The 21,249-nt window shown below is 29.8% G+C and overlaps 3 protein-coding genes across 3 annotated transcripts in view; 2 read left to right on the top strand and 1 right to left on the bottom strand.

Moving 5' to 3' along the window:
* Jv (javelin) overlaps nucleotides 1–9,451 on the top strand; it is a 97,771-nt gene extending 88,320 nt beyond the window's left edge. The window contains exons 2-3 of the mRNA XM_026634242.2: nucleotides 3,720–4,469; nucleotides 4,569–9,451. Coding sequence (XP_026490027.2) covers nucleotides 3,720–4,469; nucleotides 4,569–9,207 — 5,389 coding nt within the window. The 3' untranslated portion in view covers nucleotides 9,208–9,451. The remainder of the gene's footprint in view (nucleotides 1–3,719; nucleotides 4,470–4,568) is intronic.
* The window catches only part of LOC113396344 (calcium uniporter protein, mitochondrial), a 145,416-nt gene extending 133,317 nt beyond the window's left edge, over nucleotides 1–12,099 (bottom strand). Inside the window, exons 1-2 of the mRNA XM_026634243.2 lie at nucleotides 11,956–12,099; nucleotides 9,479–9,587 (exon numbers count right to left, since the gene is read on the bottom strand). Coding sequence (XP_026490028.2) covers nucleotides 9,479–9,587; nucleotides 11,956–12,060 — 214 coding nt within the window. The 5' untranslated portion in view covers nucleotides 12,061–12,099. The remainder of the gene's footprint in view (nucleotides 1–9,478; nucleotides 9,588–11,955) is intronic.
* Nucleotides 12,100–12,692: 593 nt separating this feature from the next.
* Nucleotides 12,693–20,962, top strand: LOC113396431 (phospholipase A-2-activating protein). Its single transcript, XM_026634363.2, has 16 exons — nucleotides 12,693–12,910; nucleotides 12,991–13,224; nucleotides 13,728–13,918; nucleotides 14,337–14,478; nucleotides 14,947–15,104; nucleotides 15,625–15,766; nucleotides 16,406–16,586; nucleotides 16,974–17,083; nucleotides 17,195–17,284; nucleotides 17,851–18,021; nucleotides 18,279–18,402; nucleotides 18,747–18,807; nucleotides 18,908–19,033; nucleotides 19,211–19,356; nucleotides 20,067–20,191; nucleotides 20,570–20,962. The coding sequence occupies exons 1-16, from the start codon at nucleotides 12,774–12,776 to the stop codon at nucleotides 20,742–20,744; spliced, it is 2,313 nt and encodes a 770-aa protein (XP_026490148.2). The 5' UTR covers nucleotides 12,693–12,773; the 3' UTR covers nucleotides 20,745–20,962.
* Nucleotides 20,963–21,249: the final 287 nt, after the last annotated feature.

Below are 21,249 nucleotides of genomic sequence, written 5' to 3'. Positions count from 1 at the left end.
GCTGCCGTTTGCACTAACAATTCCAGTTTTTGCAGTTTATTACCGAGTAACAGTAGTTGTGAAAAAATGGTTTGCAATAGAATTGTTAAGTGGAGAAGTTTATACAATCTTTTATTCCTTTGTAGCCTTGACAGAGACCTTTCAAGCTTAATTATAGTTTAATGAGGTCGTATGAGATACGCTGTCCCGTTTTGTTCTTACTATCTATTCTTTTTCGTCACTGTCGTATTTCTAAAAAAATATACTTCTTCACTTATTCTTAACTGATATAACAAAAGTGCTTACGTCATATTCTCATAAATGCTTTAATTGAGAACTACTCATTTTTTTACCAAATTACTCATAATTAAGCTCAAAACCATATTAATAAGTTAATCGTGTATGTTTTTTTTAACACAGCATGTAACGCTTTTGTTAAAATTATTTTGGCCCTTTATCTCTTTATCAAACTTCTTTTGGAATAAACATAATCATGATTTTAAGAGCGCTGAACGTGTCAGAATTGTGATATAAATTATGGTAGCACTATGGAAGTATTACTAAACTGATTTAAAGTGTGTCAATGAATATGCATTTACGAAACATGCATATTCCGTTGTCATTGTTTATTATTTTGTACCTGTAAACTAATCAATAAATAATTTATGTATCTATAAATACACTCAGTATGTGTAAATAAGTTTAAGAGATTACATATTTTCGATAACGTTAGTATTCACCTGTAACGTAGCATACTGATACGCGTAATACTTCAATTCATCAATATCAATAGATAAATTGTCACAAAAATTCCATTCTCTAAAACAAAGTAATCTTTATAAATACTAACAAAATAAAATTTATAATCTAACTTATTGAGTACTATTGAGTAAAACCCATTTTAAAAAAAGTTACACTATCGTCAAGTTTTTACAGACGTTAAAAAAATAAAACTCAAAATAAACTAAATACCAAATCAGCTCGAGTTTTGGTCTTATATTCCACCGATTTTTTTTTTGTGTCTGAGCCTGGAAAGCTGCTAAAGGACAATAAAGTTCCTATAGTACTTTGTTAATATTTAAGTGTTAAATCATTCTAAATAAACACCAAGTTTGTCAATGTATGAAATAAATTCCATCTTCATATATATTTTGGAAAAAGTAAATTGCTTTCCTAAGAATATATGACATTAAGTTATTAAATAGAATAGGTATAAATTAGGACATCTCGATTTATATCGAACATTGCATAACTTAATATAATAATTATAAGCTTATATGTTGTGTAGATTGTCTATGATATTGAATATGGATAACATTAATATCATGTACCTATATAGTTTTCATTTATTGTATGTAGATGCACTGATCCTCAATACAATTAATTAAGTAATTAATCGCACAAATTAAGCGGATCAATCATTTATGAACTTGACGAATACTAATTGCCATAGACAAAAATCTTTGAATCAACATCATTTATCTAGTTTACGTTTCGTGTTCATTCATTATATTTAATTTACTAAAGTCTACTAGACTTTAATATAATTAATGAATGCAGTAAAAGGGAACATATATATGTAACTGAATTCGAAAAATATTGTACACAAAGATCTATATTTTTGTAGGTATATCCATAACCTTATTAAAAAAAAAAACAATTACATTTTTATTTCTGATTGGACACTTATACTTAGAGGTAAACAAATTCGGTTTGGTTTTTACTGATATCTTGTGCATAGCATATTTTGAATATGATTTCATACACTTTTAATAAGTGTATAAAACCATATTGAAAGTTGTTGCGAGCCAATTAGCAGGCGCAGTTTGTAAACAAATAATAAATAAAATAAACCAACGCGTTATCTTACGATTATCACCTACATAGGATATTTGTCAGAATTCATCCAATTAGTTATTTGAATTACCAACGTAATCCAATTAATTCAAAATGTATCTGAAATGAAGCGCGGATGAAATGAACGCCTGTACGCGTATATAGGTGTACATTGTGATGATTTATGCATAGTTAAATAACTTCTGATGCTCCTTCTGACGAAATTCCACATTAAGTTGCTCAGAAAATTAACCCTAAAAATGCCTTATTTTCTCTCTTAAGTATATTAAACATAATTTCATATTTTAAAAATAAGTTTTTTAAATTAAATTTCATATTATCAGCAGTTACAAAAAGACAACCTCAAATAAATAGCTGAAATAAGAGGTCAAAAATTACCACAAAATAATGTTATCCGAGTTTATTTAAGAAAATTATTAAACGTCGTTTAATGTAATATGAATAAACAAAGACCTTGAAATTGTCATAAATAATCGCCTCTTAACTTAATTAGGGACGTTTTCAAGCAAAAAAGATCCAAATGTTGTTCCATAACTCGCCAAGGGTTGGCGGCCTCAGCGTCATGAATATTTATAACAGACATTTTTACAGTACGAAGAAGCGAATCAACATCGTTCTTAACCCTTGAATAATATAGATGTCTGCCGCTGCAATTTTCCTTTCAAAACACTTTCACCCAACATTTTAGGTTGGGGAACATCAGCTGGAAACGTTACACGCTTTGTACCTTTTATGTTTCCATGCAGGATACATAATAACATATACCACACACTACTTTTAGAATATCTTTCTTATACGTTTATTTTATTAAATATAACGAGATTGTGACCACAACGACAATGACAACAACAATCACTACGTCCTATTTTATATATAATTACGTTAATTTTATTTATCTAACATTTAGGACCTGCCGCTATTCCTTAAAAAAAAACGACATCAAAATTAGTATATAAGTAGGTGTACATTATACGTGGCATTTTTTATTCTGTTTTAGCCTTTATTACGTACACATACAGATACAATTAGTACATTATGTTATAAAAAACGACAAATGGATATGCCTAACTACAGAAATATGACCACTTACCATATTTCTTTTGTTTTACGTCAAATTGAAAACGCACCAATGTAATGTAAACAGATCGATGAGAATATTTTAAAAACAGTTATAATTAACAAATTCATTAAATTTTATTACAATGAAAAATAAGCATTGCCAATTTAATACTATGTACTCGAAAATAACGTCGAGCTCATTAGACTGCTTGATCTTTATAAGTGTTGGTAATGGATCTTAATATGAAAACTGATAACGACGAGCGTAATTCATATAGCACATACTTGAGTCCGAGCGCCATCAGTAGGCATACAATCAATAGGACAACGAGATGCTCTTGGCAATTGTTGAAATGTTTAAAGTACTGTTCTTTAAAATTCATTCGCAAATTTGTTACATACGTCTTGCAAATATAATTTACATTTTAATTAGAAATAATACTTTATAATACCAAAAAATTCTACAAAATTATTAAAAAAAAAAAACAGATATCCCAATAATCTAAATCCGTCTACAGATACTAACTGAATTCACTAATTCTTTTCGAACGTCATGTAGTTATATTTAGATTTTTTTCGTGAGAGTAAAGCTGTGTAATGTTAACGTTGTCCACTGTCTACTGGTCACATGCCAAAATTGACACACATTGATAAAATAACCCTTTAAATATAGAGTTCGATATGTATTTGAATAACCCAATAAATATGATTTTCATAACCGATACAATTAACCATTAATTTATTTATTTTCATTTGTAATATTGTTTTACACCATCTTGATCTTCGAGTGAACTTAAATTGATCTGGAAATATTTTTGTTTCAGGCACTCGGTGGACTCGGTCGCGTCGTATTCTAGTCAGAATCACGTTGACCGTATAAGGACTCAAAATTTCTCAGCGGCTTCTTGTCAAGACGAAGGCGACTTCGGGTCGATCAAGACTAGCCTGTTTAGACGTTCATCTTCTAATCTAGAATATCCAATTAAACGGCCAGAGAGCGTCACGTCCAACACAAGTTCCACAAGAAGCCGCCTCCGAGAACTTGTCGAAAGGAAATCGGGTCAGGACGAACATAAGCCCGCGGCAAACACCGTCGCTGATATACAATATTTTGAAAATCCTTCAGAAACTCTTGAATTTGACAAGCCACGTAACTCTCTAGAATCAAAAAAGAATCCGGACGATCGCCTTAAAAAAAAGAAATCGTCTAAAATCAAAGATTCCGAAAATAAAAATAAAAAACAAGAAAAATATCAAAGTAAGCTCGCTGAATATTATAAAATTCCTGTGCAACTCCCTCAAGACGAATTTTATCAACATTTAACGCGGTCGAAAGCTGCCGAGGAATTTCTACAAAAACGTTTTCCAAATTCAGACACAGAGTTTAGTGGCAGTTACGGGCGACTATGCAAGCATAAAGAAATAGAAGGATCTAATTTACGCCGAAGCCGAAGCTTGGCAGTAATAAGAGAAGAGACTTTTACAGATCTTCAGCTGCAAAACCACCCCAAAAGCAAGAGGTCACAACTCATACCACGTGCTCGATTATTTGACAAGCCTTGTTTTAGAGACAGGTAATACTCATTATAATTTATAAATATTTATATTTTTCCTTTTCGAAAAATAAATTAAATAAAAACCCATTGTAAATTGTATTTTTTTGTTTATTGCAGATTAACTGGACGTACTAAATACCAAACAAAAGAGGAAGTTTTAGAAGGAATTTATATTGATAGTACCGTCTCTTGTTTTGCTGATATAAATAGATCAAAACCAGAAGAAGAATCTTTAAATCAACAAGATAACGAAGAATCAGAAAAAAAAACGAAGAAAAGATCAGAAAAAGAAGACACCATATCACGAAACGAAAGTCATCAGTCAAGGTCCGTTTGCGGAAGTTGGCCAAACTTAAACGAAGATACCAAGCAAACAAATCTTTCTGAAGACAGCATCGGTCACTCGCGAAACCCGAGTGAAATAGATAGTTTAGATTCTAACTACGTAAGGAAGCATTACAATTTTGAAGCACATTTAAAAAATTATAACAGTTCACCAGAAACAGAAAGATCCATTGCTTCACAAAATCATAGCAAAGAACTATACATAACTACTGATGATCACGATAGTGATAACGAAGTTGAAGATCGACCTAAAACGCCAAAATCTTTAAATAATAGTTGCGGCTCTGATACACTTGGTGAACTAAATATCACTAAAGAAGTCTCAACTAATTTTGAAGAAGAACCAGATGCCTACGACGAAATATCATTAAAAAGTAAACAAAGCGGAAAAGAAACCGTTAGTGAAAATTTGATCAGTAGAGAAGAGAAAGAGCAAAGCAAAGATAGTGATAATCGATCAGTTATATCTGAGAATGATGGTACTATATCTAGTCCAACTGATAGCATAACATCCTACATATCTATTTCTATTGCTTCATCTACTGATAAATCTCATAAATTAGAATACTTAGCCAATTCTCTTGCTGAAAAAATTGATGAATATTGTGATTCACATTTTCAGGAAAATATTTCACTGAATTCAAAAACTATTGATTCTGAAATTCAAACTCACGAAACTGATCCAATTTACACGTCTGTTCAGAAAAAAACAACATTCGCTGATATAAAAAAGGACTCAAATAAAAATAACGAATTTAGCCAAGACACGGTAACGAAGACACCATCTAATGAATTTTATGTAAGTAATACTTTCATTGGATGTAACGATTATGAAAGAGAAGATTACTGTACATCTTCAAGGAATATAACAACTGAACCTTTTGTAACGACTCTTATAGAAAATCAATACTATTCTTTACCTGATATAAATATAAGTAAATGTTTGAGAAAATCTGAAAGAATTGACGCTCGACTAAGGGAAGAAGATCCAGAGGACATTATTTGTGAAAACACGTATGAAGTAGCACAAACTCATTTTCGCGAAATATTATCCAAAAAAACTAACGAAAATTACGGCCATCTAAATAAAGTCAACATTTCTTATGGTAACAATAAGAATATTAAAGTAAATTCTGGTGACTATCTACCAGAAGAACCAGAACCACAAATAATTCAAAATTTTTCAAAACTCGAAGACGACTTGAAGTCTATAATAACTATAGATAGCTCTAATGCAGATGACTCTAACTCTCTACATTATTATCAATTAGATCATCATCAAAACGAAAGAGAAATAAATGAAATAGAAGGAACCATTAGAAACAATAAATTGATTACTAAATCTGAAAGCCTAAGGCTTGCTTCTAATGTTATACATAAACCAGAAGTAAAAATATTAAAATCTTTATCAAACGATAATATAAACAAATCAATACAAGGAAGAAAAATAAAAACCGGAATAAAAAAACACTATTCCCTTCGACAACGTAACCCTACGGATGATGATAATTTTCGTCTACCCAGTCCAAGCACTGTAGAAAGGACTGTTATAAATAAATCAGAATCATCTGTTTCTAAATTGTCATTTAGTGAGCAAATAAAAAATCATTCGCTACTTTCACGAGTACAATCTTTCAAAACATCAGCTGAATCGAAAATTGCTATTGTACCACTTAGCGGTCATCAGACAATTGTCATTGATCCGCCTCTACCACACAAAGAATCCGAGACCAAAGAACAAACGATTATTTTAAACGAAGAGGTAGTATCAAACTTAAAGCCAAAAGTTGATTCTAGTATACTAGAAACAGAAATAAATTCTATAGATTCAAACAAAAAGACAAAGATCAATAACATAAATAAAACAGAAATAAATGATAACATAGCAAAAGATCCCTTTATAACAATTAAACTTAAAAAAGTTGTAAAAAAGACTATTCCCAAATTAAACTGTGTAACTTACGATAATACCTCAGTTACTCAACAACAATTTCAAAAGCCTCCTTTAAAACTTATTATAAACGATAATAAAAATCTGAAACCTAAAACCAATTTGCCAATCATTAAATCCGAAAAAAACATGACGCGGCCACAAGTACTACAAGTTATTGATTCTAAAAGTAAAAAACAACAAAACAAAGTCATAATAAATAGTCAAAGAATTGAAAGAAATTGCGAGACAAGAGAAGAAAATAAAGACGTTAAAACAGAAAACAATGTAAAAGAAAAGCTTAATAACGCAATAAAAACAGATATGGAATATCAAGAAAAAATTAATTCAGTTAAAAACTACTGGTCTAAACTCATTGATAAATCTCCAGAAAATACAAATAAACAAGATTCTTTGGAAAAAACAGAAATATCAGATATTTCTAATGACGGTCATAATGTCGAAGAAAATAAACTAAATAATGAGGATACTATTAACATACACACACCAGAAGTTTCAGTTGGTAGTATTATTAAATCTCTGGAAAGTGTTAAAATTGTTGACAGTATAAAGAAAATAAGCCAAACAAAACTACACCTTTGGAAAGATGAATCAGAAAAAGTTAAAAGCGACACAGAAATAGAAGAGACTCCAGTAGAAAAAATTTTCAAGGAAAATACAACTACTATCTATGACAATCCTACGCCTGATAAAATACTTAAAAAACCTGAAACAGAAATGACGAGAGATACGCCAGAAATTGAAATAGTCGAATTAAGCAGTGAAGATAATCAAAATCAAAAGACACAAGCAACACTCATTAAAGCAAAAGGTTATGAAAAAGGATGCGATGAATTCGACCATGTCAGATATAAAGTTATGAAGTCTGAATTGTTTAAAAACAGTATGATAGCTAACTATAGGAAAGAAGCTCAATTTGATGGTCTTTTACAATATCTTCAAGATTACAGTTTTCAGGAATTGCTTGTTAATAATAATATAGTAATTATTGAACCTGTAAGAACAAAAGTCGAACCAGCCCCCAGAAAAAACACAAATACCGAAACGTGTAAAATCCCCCCTACAATGTTAAAAAAACATGAATACACTTCCCACGTCGATAAATCTAAAAATGCAATTCGAAGACATTTTTTTTATCATCCTATAAGGGTAAATAAAGAAATTATAGAAGAAGAACTCCCAAACCCGGATACAGTTAAAAAAGTTCGAAATTTGTTTGAAGACACTTTAAAAATGAAAAGTCCAATGGGTCATGACCCTCCTCTACTTGAAGATAACTCTGGCCTTGCACGTCGAGCCACATCCTACAGAAATTTAAGTGAGGAAACAAAGAGTAGCAAAGTTAGTGCAAAGAAAAAAATTATAAAGCAATTAACAATTGATACCAACTTTGGTATTAAGAAATGGGACAACGCTAGCCTTTCAAGTGGTGTATCTAGTGGTGATTTAAGTTCTAATAACGAATACGAGACAGACGGCCTTAGTCCATATTCACAAAAAACTCTTAAAGATAATGTATATAGTTCCAGCGATGAATACCTTTGTGATTCAGCGAGTCAAGATTTTTGTTGTGAAAGTCAATATGTCAGTCCCGATATTCTTAAAAAAATTAGAGAATGTGGAACTTCTGTTACTTACTATGGCGGAAAAGTTTTGAACTCCAAAACAGGTTCTACCGTTAGTCCTATGACTAAAGCTATAATGGAAGAAATAAAAAGTTTGCAAAAAAACTGTAGTCGAGATTGTTATTCATGTCAAACTAAATGTAAAGGAGAGAGATGTTCTTGTCTTGTGGCCGATAAACATCAACAAATGGTTTCAGAAAAACAAACTACTGATAAATATGTAAATTTTGAAAACAATCAGAATCTAGAGAAAAATAAACGAACGGAAGGATTTCCGGGTTTTAAATTCAAGCTTGTAAAATCGAATAGTTGCAGCAGTCGATTAGAATTAACTGGTACAGATGAAACCAAAAGTTCCAGATTCAAATTTAGGAAACAGAATTCAAAAGAAGACCCTCCTATAGTATACGACGATGAAAATTCTGTAAAAAATAAAATTTGCCGCTTAGAAAGTTATAGCAAAGGTATTGTTAACACACCATTCCAACAAAAAGATGGGGACATCAAATCAAAAACAAATGTTACTATTGAAAATGGGCAAATAAGTAATTTAAAAAAAAGTAAAATATTTGATTTAACGAATGAAATTGAAAATCAAAAGGTAAAAGACTTAAATTCAGCCAATATTATTCAGGAATCAATAGATGCTGACAATTCCATTCTGGCTAATAAGCAAATAAATGAAGATAATTTCGAAAAAAAATTTTACTATGTTAACGAAAATAAAGAGCAAAATAGAGTCCCAACCGAAAAGTTTGGAGAAATGGTATTCGAAGAATTCGAGGTTTTAGAAACGTGTTACGATAGTTTAAATAGTAATAGGTCTTTAAAATAGTTACATGTAATAAAATTCTTTTGTATAACGACTCGTGATCTGTGCATATTTGTGAACGCATTAATTTATTTACTTGTAAATTTAGCAAACTATTTACGTATTTAGAATAACTAATTATCTTAATTAGTTTTAGTCATAAATCAGATACTATTTAACACTTACTGATAAATTTAACATTGGACAAAACTGTAGTCCTGGTGATGGTCTCTCAATCTTTGTGTATTAAATAATATTGAAAGTCTCAGTAATTTCATTTAATTTAAGGCCTTACCGTCAGAATTTTCGGGATCCAGTTTTGTAGGTGCCGTTTTGGATCCATGCAAACATACGCCTGTGAAAAACGAACGACGCGTTGGCCGCCATCGCCGACACCACGATTCCTATATAAAATAAAAAAAAATAGACATCAAAACCAAGAGATTCAATTGTTAATTCTTATTACTCAATATTACTACTGCTTGAGATCGGTACACTCCTTATTCTGTATACTATAAATACAAATATATAACATAATTTGTTTATTTATCTTTACTCTTTCTGCGATTGAAATTATCTTATTTTATACAATTTTACAAAATACCTTTAAATTTTCGATGAAGTTAATAGTTGAGATAATCTATTCTTTTATTAATCTTTTGTTTTAAAATGGTCATTTACATTTACAACCTTCGTTTTTGTAATTTGTAATGTGTTTTAAGTTGGAATAGTAGAAGCAATAAAATAAAACATGAAAAGCATATTAATCCTAAGATATTGACAAACATACATATATTCAGCCTCGTTTTTCACGAGGCTGATTAAAGCACAAAAACCGAACAATACGATTGTTTAGTTAGTTAAAAGTAATATTAAACACGTATTTAAATTAAACGCAGAATTTTTATTTGAAATTTCAATCATATAAGTTACCGCATGTTTGAATTTCGAATGATGAAAACAGCTACGTTACCGATCACCGAAACTTCGAGAAATACACCAGAGTTAACCATATAAATAAACGAAACAAATAAGAAAACATAACGGTGTCCAATAATTAAAGTAATTTTGAAGTCGGTCGATTGTATCAAAAGAGCAAACATATTTCAATGTCATATTCATTTGCTTTACGATAATGTTCCGTTTACACATTTGCATTTGCTTAATCTGACTTGGACATTTATTACGGAGAATAATGATGTGACGTAACGTAAAAAGAGATTCTATGCCACAAGATAATCATAGTCAACTTTGCTATAAAAATGATTAAAAGAACACGTTTACGAAGTTAACCGCTATCGATCAAGTACGTATTTCGAACTAGCGTAGTTTGAAAATGTTTAAATCTATTTACTTTGTTGCAATGTTTCATTTTGGAATTTGTTAGTGGCTTAAAGTTGAAACATACAAGCAATTCATGACTGGTTAATTCAAGTATAATGTACTCAGTGTTACTCACATGATGTCATTAGAACACCATGCTTGAAAAGGAATTGTCATTGCATTTATTGTCCTTTGGGTTTGGTTATCAATGTAATATAGTTTGTGGAAAAACTTTAGCTAAAATATATATATATATATTACATTTTGTCTTATTTGAATCATATGTTATTAAAAATACAATTTTTTTTTAATTTGGTTTGCATACTGCACTCAGTATATTTTTGACTCTCTTCCTGAGATTTTAAATCTTATAATAAACCAAACCATTAAGGAAATATTATGTTTGAAAATAATTTGGTACTGTGTGACTAATGTGGTATTCGTTTAGTAATGTATTCAATTAATATTTAATCATTACTTATTAAAATATGTCTTCGAAATATGAAAATTTGAAAATCTTTTTAAATTAAATTTTTATATAAAACAAATTTTGAAATTCAAATTATTGCTTTATCAGGTAGAACTGTAAAAAATAAAATTCTTACGGTGTATTTTATAAATACTATTGTTTTATAGTTTTAAATAAATATTGTCATTCAGTAACAACATGCTATATTATATATCGTTTTCTATAATTGTTTAAAATAAATTTGCAGATATATAATTAACCGAGTAAATATTTTTTTACTACATATTGAAAAATCAGTATATTATTATTTAAAGCAACATTAATAACATTATAATTAATTAATTTGGTTAACAAACCAAATATATTAATTATTATAAAAAACAAAGTTACTTGAGCACGCTTTAACAGGAATTTAAATACTGAAAACAATGAGGATAAAGTACTTAATTTATTTTTAGATCAATTATTCTTTGATCCCTTGTTATTAACAATAGTAATCTTGCATGAAAAGAATATTTTCAATAATTTTGATTATAATTATAATATTTTTATTAAATTTAACGAAAATTTTAAATACAAAACAGTAAATAAAAAGTTAATTTATTTTGATATTAAGTAAATTCCAACAAGCAGTATTAAAAGTAATAATATATTCTACGTAAGCTCTATTGTCACAAATAATAAGCAAACCGGTATCAAATTTTGTGTTTTTTGTTAAAATATATTATAACGGCATAACAACTTTATAGATAGCCAAATAATATAAAAAACAAGGCTCGAGTAAACACATTTTTTTTTTTACAAAAACAACTTTCGTCTAAATGACATATGACAGCTGAAAAATAAATATACTATGCGTACCTATTACCTACCGAAGTATTTAGGTACACGTGCATAACGAAAATATTCCAAAAGTGACAATTCTATATGAAACTTGTCGATAAAAATACATTAAAGCACTTAAAGTAGTTAATACTTACTCTGTTATTTGACAAATCTCGTAATATTGGTGATAAACACAAACCACGATTTATTTCTAATTTAGCTAAAAGTCGGCACCTAGACACACACACCGTCGACGCCATCTTTACACTACTTATGTACACCCGCCCAATCCATCTATAACGCTGTATTTGGTTGGTATCAATGTGTACTAAGATTGTTGATATAATATTTATTATATAATAACATACTCAACACTCATTTGCCGGTAAAATATATTGGTTCTTATGTTTTACATAGACATACGTTATAAAATATTCTTAAATAACTTATTTCAATAGATTTATTGTTATTTTGTTTCCTTATACTCGCGCACTTATAAATATTTAAAAATGTTATATAGAATAATATATCATTTATTTTTCTTTAAATTTTAATGGTAATAAATTCGTAATAACGTTTGTAAATTTTAATTGACCAAAATTATACTAAAAAAATTTATTAATATAATTTAAACTTTCCCGCTTTCGAATCAAAATGTTGGCAATGTATATTTTATAAATGCGTTCCATTCATTGCATATAGATTAAAAATCGTTACAAATATCAACGAAATTGTAAATAGAAATTCTTTATAGAAAATAGATTAGATATATTTAAGCAAATTACGAATAAGTATGACTATAATTGTGATATAAATAACAAAAAGAATTTAATAAATTTAGATTTTATATTTCATTAATTTGGAACGCAATTTACGATGATGACAATTTATTTTTTAAGTTGTCAAAATGACGTTACAACTTATTTCGTTGTGATTGTTTCGAATTATTCGTTGCCTATATTTACAAAGTGCAATGGCTATACCAGATTATAAACTTAGTTCTGTTTTATGTGGTCATTCTATGGATGTTAGAAGTGTTGCAACAACCAAAGAATTCTGTATATTATCTGCCTCTCGAGATAGAACCGCTAAATTGTGGCACCCGGAAGGGTTGGTATCCAATTTTTATAATATAACAATACACACTACATTATAATAAAATGTAACTAAATATTTATTTATATCCACAGAGTAAAAGACTTTGTAAATGTAGTAACTTATAAAGGACATAGTAACTTCGTGTCTTGTGTATGTTGGTTGCCGCCGTGTGAAGCTTTCCCTGAAGGCCTGGTTATAACGGGTAGTAATGACAATACCATACTTGGTTATAATTTGCAAGATGGAGTTGTTCAAATTAATTTGAAAGGTCATGAAAATGCAGTATGCAGTGTATCTCCAGGTCATGATTTTGGAGTTCTAATAAGGTTTGAAACTAAATGTCTTATATTAATTAATGATTTTTGCCTTGGAAAACAGATAAACCTATTTCTTCTAAAGGTATTCATGTTTGGACTTATTTTCATTAACAATCATTTGCGGTGTATAATTTACTATTGCTTCTTATCTCAAATCATTTGCCAAAAATATATATATATATAGTAATAAAAGTTTTGCTTAACTAATTAACTAAAACAAAAATCATTAAGTAATCTCAGTTGCATAATTTAATCTGATTCAGAATGTTACACAATTGCATTCAAGTTTATTTATTGTAGAATTTTTAAGTGCCACAATTTAATGTATAATTATAAAAAAATATTATATTATGTGTACATCTTCATCTTGTGTGCTCTAGGATAATTCTCTTTAAGATAAGTATGTCATTTATAATTAGTTCTATTTTATAAATTTGTTTTGAAATACATTAATAAAAAAATTATATATAATTCAATAATTGTTTATTGTTTTATTTAATTGAATGTTGCAGCTCTAGCTGGGACAATACTGCCAGGGTATGGAATTTGAACACTCCACAAATGTCCCCAGTGATATTAAGAGGGCATGAAGCAGCAGTGTGGGCAGCCCTAGAACTTAAAAATGGTACTCTTGCTACAGCATCTGCAGATAAAACTATAAAATTGTGGAGAAAAGATGGGGCACTACTTAGTACTTTAACAGGTAAAAGAATCTTGTTAAGTTTTTCTTATTAGAAAAGTATTGATTTATACTACCTAAATTGATCCTACTGTTTATAATTGGTATTTATTAGAAAATTATATTAAAACAGGAGAATCTTCAAAAGAGTAACATACTTTTTTATAATATCTTAATTGTCATTATAATTGATATGTAAAAAATAAATAATTAATGGCTTAATAGTAAGGACTGCCTAGTCATATAAGGATTTTGTGTATGACCTCGACAAAAAAGTCAATAAGCTAAAGGGTTTTGTTAATATGCTACTTAATTACCACCCATTTATTTTTATAATTAAAAAGAATGATAAGTTCGTTTTGATAAGTTATAAAATTGTATGATCACTGACTTCTGTATGATTTATAACTTACTATATCATTGACTTTTCTATTTTTCACAGGTCACACAGATTGTGTACGTGGTCTTACTGTTGCAACTGAGGACAGCTTCCTCAGTTGTTCAAATGATGCCTCTATTAGATTATGGACTAATAGAGGAGAATGCCTCAATACATATTATGGTCACACAAATTATATTTATAGGTAATTATATGTTAAATTTTGGTAATATAGTAGTCGCTCAAATGCTTTTTATATTAAATAAACAAAAAAAACTGCCTCTGCTAAAAATAAATCCTTTAATGTAATTAATACTATTCTTGAATAATATTTATAATGAAGCTTGTTCATTAAATAGAAATAAACACATGGCTTTACAAAGCTATACATTAAATTATAAAGTATTTTTATATTGTTTTGGACAAAACTGTGTATTGTCCATCTATATTTACCATTTGAAATTGCACTGGTAAAATTTATGATGATTTGAAATTGTAAACAATATTAAATAATATAACAGTGGTGTGCAATTGGAGAGGCCTATGTCCAGCAGTGAACGAGTATTGGTTGCTGATGAATGAATGAATGATTGAAATAGTATTATAAAAAGACTTACTTTTTGTCTATAGTAATGTAGGAAATTAAACTAAAATGAGTTATTATTAATTCCAGCATCAGTATGAACCCTGGCATCCCGCAGGGCTTCGTGAGCTGCGGCGAGGACGGCGCGGTGCGCGTGTGGACGGCCGGAGATTGCGTACGCTCGCTCCGGCTGCCCGCGCAATCTGTCTGGAGCCTCACTTGCCTTGACAACGGGGACATAGTCACTGGTACATAAAATAAAATTGTTATAATTTTAAATTCTTAAGTTCCATTAATTTTCCTCAATATTATAACCTGACAATTAGCACTATGATCATTATTTTCATGTATATAATTATGTAATACGACCTTCTTATGGCAAATAAAATAATATTTTGAATTTTCTTGCCGTACCTTCATGGAATAGTACATCAATATACTGAAATTCACATACAATATATACAAAATTATTTGAATGAAGCAATATTTACTGGCCATTTATTTGCCATTACTTTGAGGTATGATGTAAGATTACATCAAAGACCAAGTTGCAGCCAACATAAATTACTTTTATTGCAATGACAGTGTTGTTACAATGTACATACTTGCCCTGCACACTTTTATAGAAAAAGCTGAATTGTAAGTATGGTATTATTGTTAAAGGTATCATATGGTATATAACACATGTTGATCATATCTACATAAATCATATCTTATGCAATTTTTATATCCAAATTAATTAACATTCATTTATAATTGCTTTTTTAGGTTCAAGTGATGGCTTGGTACGCGTTTTTACAAAAGACCCCTCGAGATATGCAGATGAAACAATGCTCAAACAATTTGAAGAAGAAGTACAAAAAATGCAGGCTGCCTCTCAACAGGAAATTGGTGGATTCAAATTATCTGAGTATGTTATGATGTTGTCTAATCTCACCCTGAAGTCAAACAGTTATTCATTATTTTTCCTTTTTTTTTACATCATTACGTGTTGAATATTTCTAAGTTATGTGGAAAACCAAGTTTAATGTATAACTATATTAATAGTGTAACTATTTTCATAAGTCCATGTAATCTTGTAACACATAAAAAAATTTATACACAAATCTTCTGTATGTGTGCACAGTTTTTCTCCATCACTTATGTAATTTTTATAAGAAATATTTTGTAATATATTTCAAAGATTTATAGTTGTGGCAATTGTGTGATCTGGCTATGAGTGTTATGTAACTCAACTGTTTGCCTATGATATGATAACTAGTTGAGTTGGCTTAATAGTATCCTTGAAAAAATTTTTGACCATTGATATTGGGAACATTTTTTTTGTTTCATAAATGTAATTTATCTTTTTAAGATAATTACTTTGATAATAAAATGGATTACTATTTAAAATTAAAAAAAAATAACAATGAAGAACTAAGTACAAACTGAGTTAGACGGATCTGCTGGTCCTCTAGCACCTCTACATCACAATCAATTACTCATAGTTTTGTAAACTCAGAAGTGGTATATTTTAAACTAGTGACTTACTCATTAAAATATGTTACAGACTGCCGGGTCCCGAAGCACTATTAGAGCCGGGTAAGTCTGATGGACAAACAAAGTTGGTTCGTCGAGGTGAAAATGTTAAATGCTACTCTTGGAGCAACGCTGAAAACACTTGGAATGAAATTGGTGATGTAATGGGCGCAAATCCTCCTAGCGAGGGTAAGACTATGTATCAAGGCAAGGTAAGCTATTAATTTGATGATTAAATTCACCATAATAGTATTCTACAACCATGCTTTTGAAATAACACAGAATAGATACTAAGTAATTTTTGTTCTTTACTGTTTTACTGATTTGTAATTCAGTTAATTAACTATAAGATATCAAATCTGTGTACAAGTTCATGTGCAAGTGCACTTTCTATTTCCATTAAAAATATATATATACATATGTATATACAAATTTAAAAAAAAACTTATACCAAAAACTGTTCATAAATAAACACATTTGCTATATACGTTTAAAGAATCTTCAGCGAAAAAAAATATCTTCCTGGTTTTGATACTTCTATTTAAAAAACTCCATATATTAATTTAATTTAATTTAATTTTTTATTTTTAATGTTTTAGGAATATGATTTCGTGTTCAGTGTCGATATTAAAGACGGCGCGCCTCCCATCAAACTACCTTTCAATAAGACTGAAGATCCATGGGTGGCTGCTCAAGCATTCATACACAAGTTAGTATAAGAAACCATTGTATATTAATGTTCCTCTGAAATAGCTTTAAAAGAGAGTCCATAACACTAAACCAGGGCGTTGTTTTTCATATTTGTGAATCTGTTTTTCAGAAATGATCTACCCCAAGTATATTTAGAGCAAGTCGCCAATTTTATAATCACAAATGCGAAATTGGATTCATTGCCAGCTACGAGTAATGGGTATGTACATGTGGATTCTTTAAAAAAAGTACATAATATATATTGATTGTGTTGAAAGATACAATAATTTAATGAATTTGCTTTTTTTCTACATCTATATAATAGAATTTAAAACATAATATTATATTTAACAATATGTATATTATTATACTTAACAATATAGGCATAATCGGTGACTACAAAATTCATAAAGTGTTCTGTACCCTATGACTTTTGTAACTATATATTGTTAACTTTCTTATTACAGCATGAATTATTGTCACCACCCACTCTCTTTACTCAGTAATAATTTTACCGCAGAACATGATAACTTTTTTAAAAGAAGCTATATAATTTTTTTTAGGCCATAAAAACACTAAATATTGTGTTATATGTATAGGATATTTATGTTACATAAAGAAGATGAGTTTGCTAGAACGCTCCAATTTCAAGAATCCGAATGTACTAGTTCGAATTAATAAAATTGTAATGCGTTATAAAGTTTATTAGTTAAGAAAGGTTGTACAAATCGCGACTTAAGGATGAAACTCGTCTTTTTTATATAAAATAACGTGTTGACGTTGCAGGTTCGCCGACCCGTTCACGGGTGAGTCCCGCTACGTGCCGGGCACCACCGCGCCCGCCGGCCTGCCGCCCCCCTCCGCCGCCGACCCCTTCACCGGCGCGGGCGCCTACACCACCGCCAGCGCCGCCGGCGCCACTGACAAGCCGCTAGTGCCTCACGACGCGTATATACGGTCGGTACTGGCCCCGGCTATAACAATGCGGGCTATTAAATATAGTTGAATTTAACACGAGCATAAATCTTCAGTTATTGATCATTTATTTGTATTGAAAATTGACAATAAATAGTATAATATACTCCTACTTATTCATCGAGTAAATTATTCATTAGCTGTTATCCGACAAACTAGCTACTGGATAATTTATTCGAAAAATAGTTACTAAAAATTTGTTTGTTTTGGATATTGCTATTTTTAATGTATTTTTTCAGATTCGATCAAGCTAACTTAAAAGCAATACACGATAAATTAAAGGAGTTTAATAGTAAAGTAGGCGATGGTCTAAATGCATTTACAGATGAACAGATAGAAAACATTGTTAAATTAGGTGAATTGGTAAGTAGACATTTTCATAAAACACTTGAGATGAAAAAAGTAGACACCTATTAATATGTGATTGCATTCGTCACTATTGTATAAATCATTAATTCAATGGAATTCATGGAATCAAATCCATTATTTATAGATCTGCTATATTATTTGCCACAGAAGTTATTGGAACTTTTACCAATTTTAAGACATTGACCCTTATTTAGATTATTTAACATTGATATGACGATGACATTACTTTTTGAGTATACAATATTCCCTGAGCGATATATTCAAAAGATTTTAAATTTAATGAAATATGCATATATACGTTTTGTAATAATAACATGCACTTATCTTATTTTTTACAGAATTGTACGTTTAATACTGAAACAGTTAACTCACTGAAGAAAATGTTAGAGTGGCCGAAAGGTGAGATAATTAAAATCAAAATATTAAATTTAACACGTATATTGTTATCAAAATTAGATTATAAACCAAGATAGACCAACCAAAATTTTATTTCTTTCAGAAATACTCTTCCCTGTTCTCGATATTACAAGGTTAGCGGTTAGAAATAAAGAAATAAACGGACAAATATTTGACACAAGTTATGGACCAAACTTTGTGAAATACCTCCTCACGCTACTTACCCCAGGTAGATCTGTTTTTTAAATAAAATATTATATTCATGTGTTAAAACATTTACGTTTAATGTTACCCATTCTGGTTATGATTATGTAATTAAATTTAAATTTTCTCTTGGTTATAGTATGATTATAACGTTTATAATATTGTTTTTGATTTATACTTTTGATAACTTTCCCTATCACAGGTAATCTGGCCGCCAATCAAATGCTCGCTATGCGCGTATTGGTGAACGCGTTCAGCGACCTGCCCGGCGAGATGTTGGTGCTGGCCGCGAGAGAGAGCGTCACGCACGCCCTCATCTGTCTCGCTCAGCTCAACAACAACGCTCAGGTGAGAGAGGTGCAAAAATACGATCGAGTTCGAAAAGTCCACTGAGAGTATGAATCGTAAGAATAATAGACAATAATTTATTCTTTCATCTTAATATATTTAGCAAAATATCTTCACTTACCCTTAAAAAAAATATATATTGTCTCAAAATTAGTCAAAATACACTACTTAATTTTTTTTTCATGAAAATGGTTTTGCAATCAAGAGAATGGAATATCTAATGGTAGGATGTCACCGATGCCTACATACTTTAAGAAGTATTTACCATAGGTATGGTAAATACTTCTTATGTATAAGGTTATATTGGCGATGGGCCACCAACCTTAAAAACTAATATTAGAAACAATTATGTCCCTTGTGCTTGTAGTTGCACTGGCACACTCACCCTTCAAACGTAAATAATCCAACAATATTAAATATTGCTGTTTGGTGGTAGAATATGTATCTACACAGATGGGCTTATAAAGTGCCTTACCAGGTAACATCTTCTTCATTTTAATTTGGAAAAAAAAAAGTCAATAATGGTTAAATCTTATCTATATTTAACCTACCCGCTGAAAATTTGTTATTCTTTCAATTCATTCAACAAACCGCATTATCCATTACGAAAAAATCTATTCTATATCTAAAAATCTACTATATATAGAAGAAGTCTATTAATATATTTATACTAAGCTTATACTTACTAACGTATTTTTTTACAATAACAGGTTGCAGCAACTTCACTATTACTAAACTTGTCAGTGGCTCTCGCACAGCAAATCGATAACGTAGAGCTAGCTGAATGTATCATTGTTTTGTTGAATAAAATCACTGATAAGGAAGCTTACTTTAGGTAAGTTATTTAAAACTATATTAATCATGAAATTTATTTTAAATAATATTTAATATTTTAGAAAACTAATTTTTGTTGTGTTGTGTTTGTATCCGACATAGATACTACTCACACTAGATAGATACTATCTATGATCCCTTAGACAATTACAACTATTAAGTTTACTATAAAGTGTACTAGTCCAATTTTTTTTTAATCATTAGTTCGTCCATTTATTGAGGAAAGTCATACATATTACTTTACGCCACCATCCTAAAGAAAAGACAGTAGCCATAAACAAATGCAAAATGTATAATGCAAATTTAACACTCCAACAGCTAGTTATAATATATGATAAAAGAAATAAACCTCAATTATAATATTTCTTTTATTTTTCAGGGGCTTGGTAGCACTCGGGACCATATTAGCTGAATCTCCTAACAAACTCGTGATACAAACGAAAATTGTCTCAAATACTCAGCTACAAAACAGGTTGAAAAAAGACAGTTCAACTTTTGATCCAGACTTTAAGAAGATATCCATTTGCTCTTTACAAATATTGAAAATGTTATGAACGATAATAGTGATACTTATGTCAATAGTATAAAGGCTGGTTATTTATTAACTAATACAGAAAAATATTTTACAGCTTACATACAAGAACAGTTTGTTTGTTTTTAATGACGTCAAATAATATCATAAAGTGATCCTTAAAATCATAGCAATAATAGGCTATTTGTTAATATAATGTTAATATACAATACATCAGATTAAAAACTATGCATCGGCTAACATTTTTTTTCGAACATGTCCACCCTCATCAAGTCGGTATATATACCTAATGTAGAATTGCTTTTTTAAGTAGACATAATATTGTTTTCGAAATTCGATTCGTCAAAAATTAAAAGTCTTAGTTTGTAAAAATAAACACGATGACGTATTATGCCTGCTCTTTATGATCCCAGAAAACTGAGATCAGCCTATTGAAAAGGACAAGTTGAAAAAGTTGAAAAAATAATAATAGATCCAAAATGTCGCTAGCATAGGCAAATGATAATAACAGATTGAAGTGTGCCAAG

Source organism: Vanessa tameamea, chromosome 6 (genome assembly GCF_037043105.1).
Source record: "Vanessa tameamea isolate UH-Manoa-2023 chromosome 6, ilVanTame1 primary haplotype, whole genome shotgun sequence".
Taxonomy (NCBI): Eukaryota; Metazoa; Arthropoda; class Insecta; order Lepidoptera; family Nymphalidae; genus Vanessa; species Vanessa tameamea.
The sequence above is the reverse complement of the archived record's forward strand: the minus strand, read 5'-3'. Positions and strand labels throughout refer to the sequence as shown.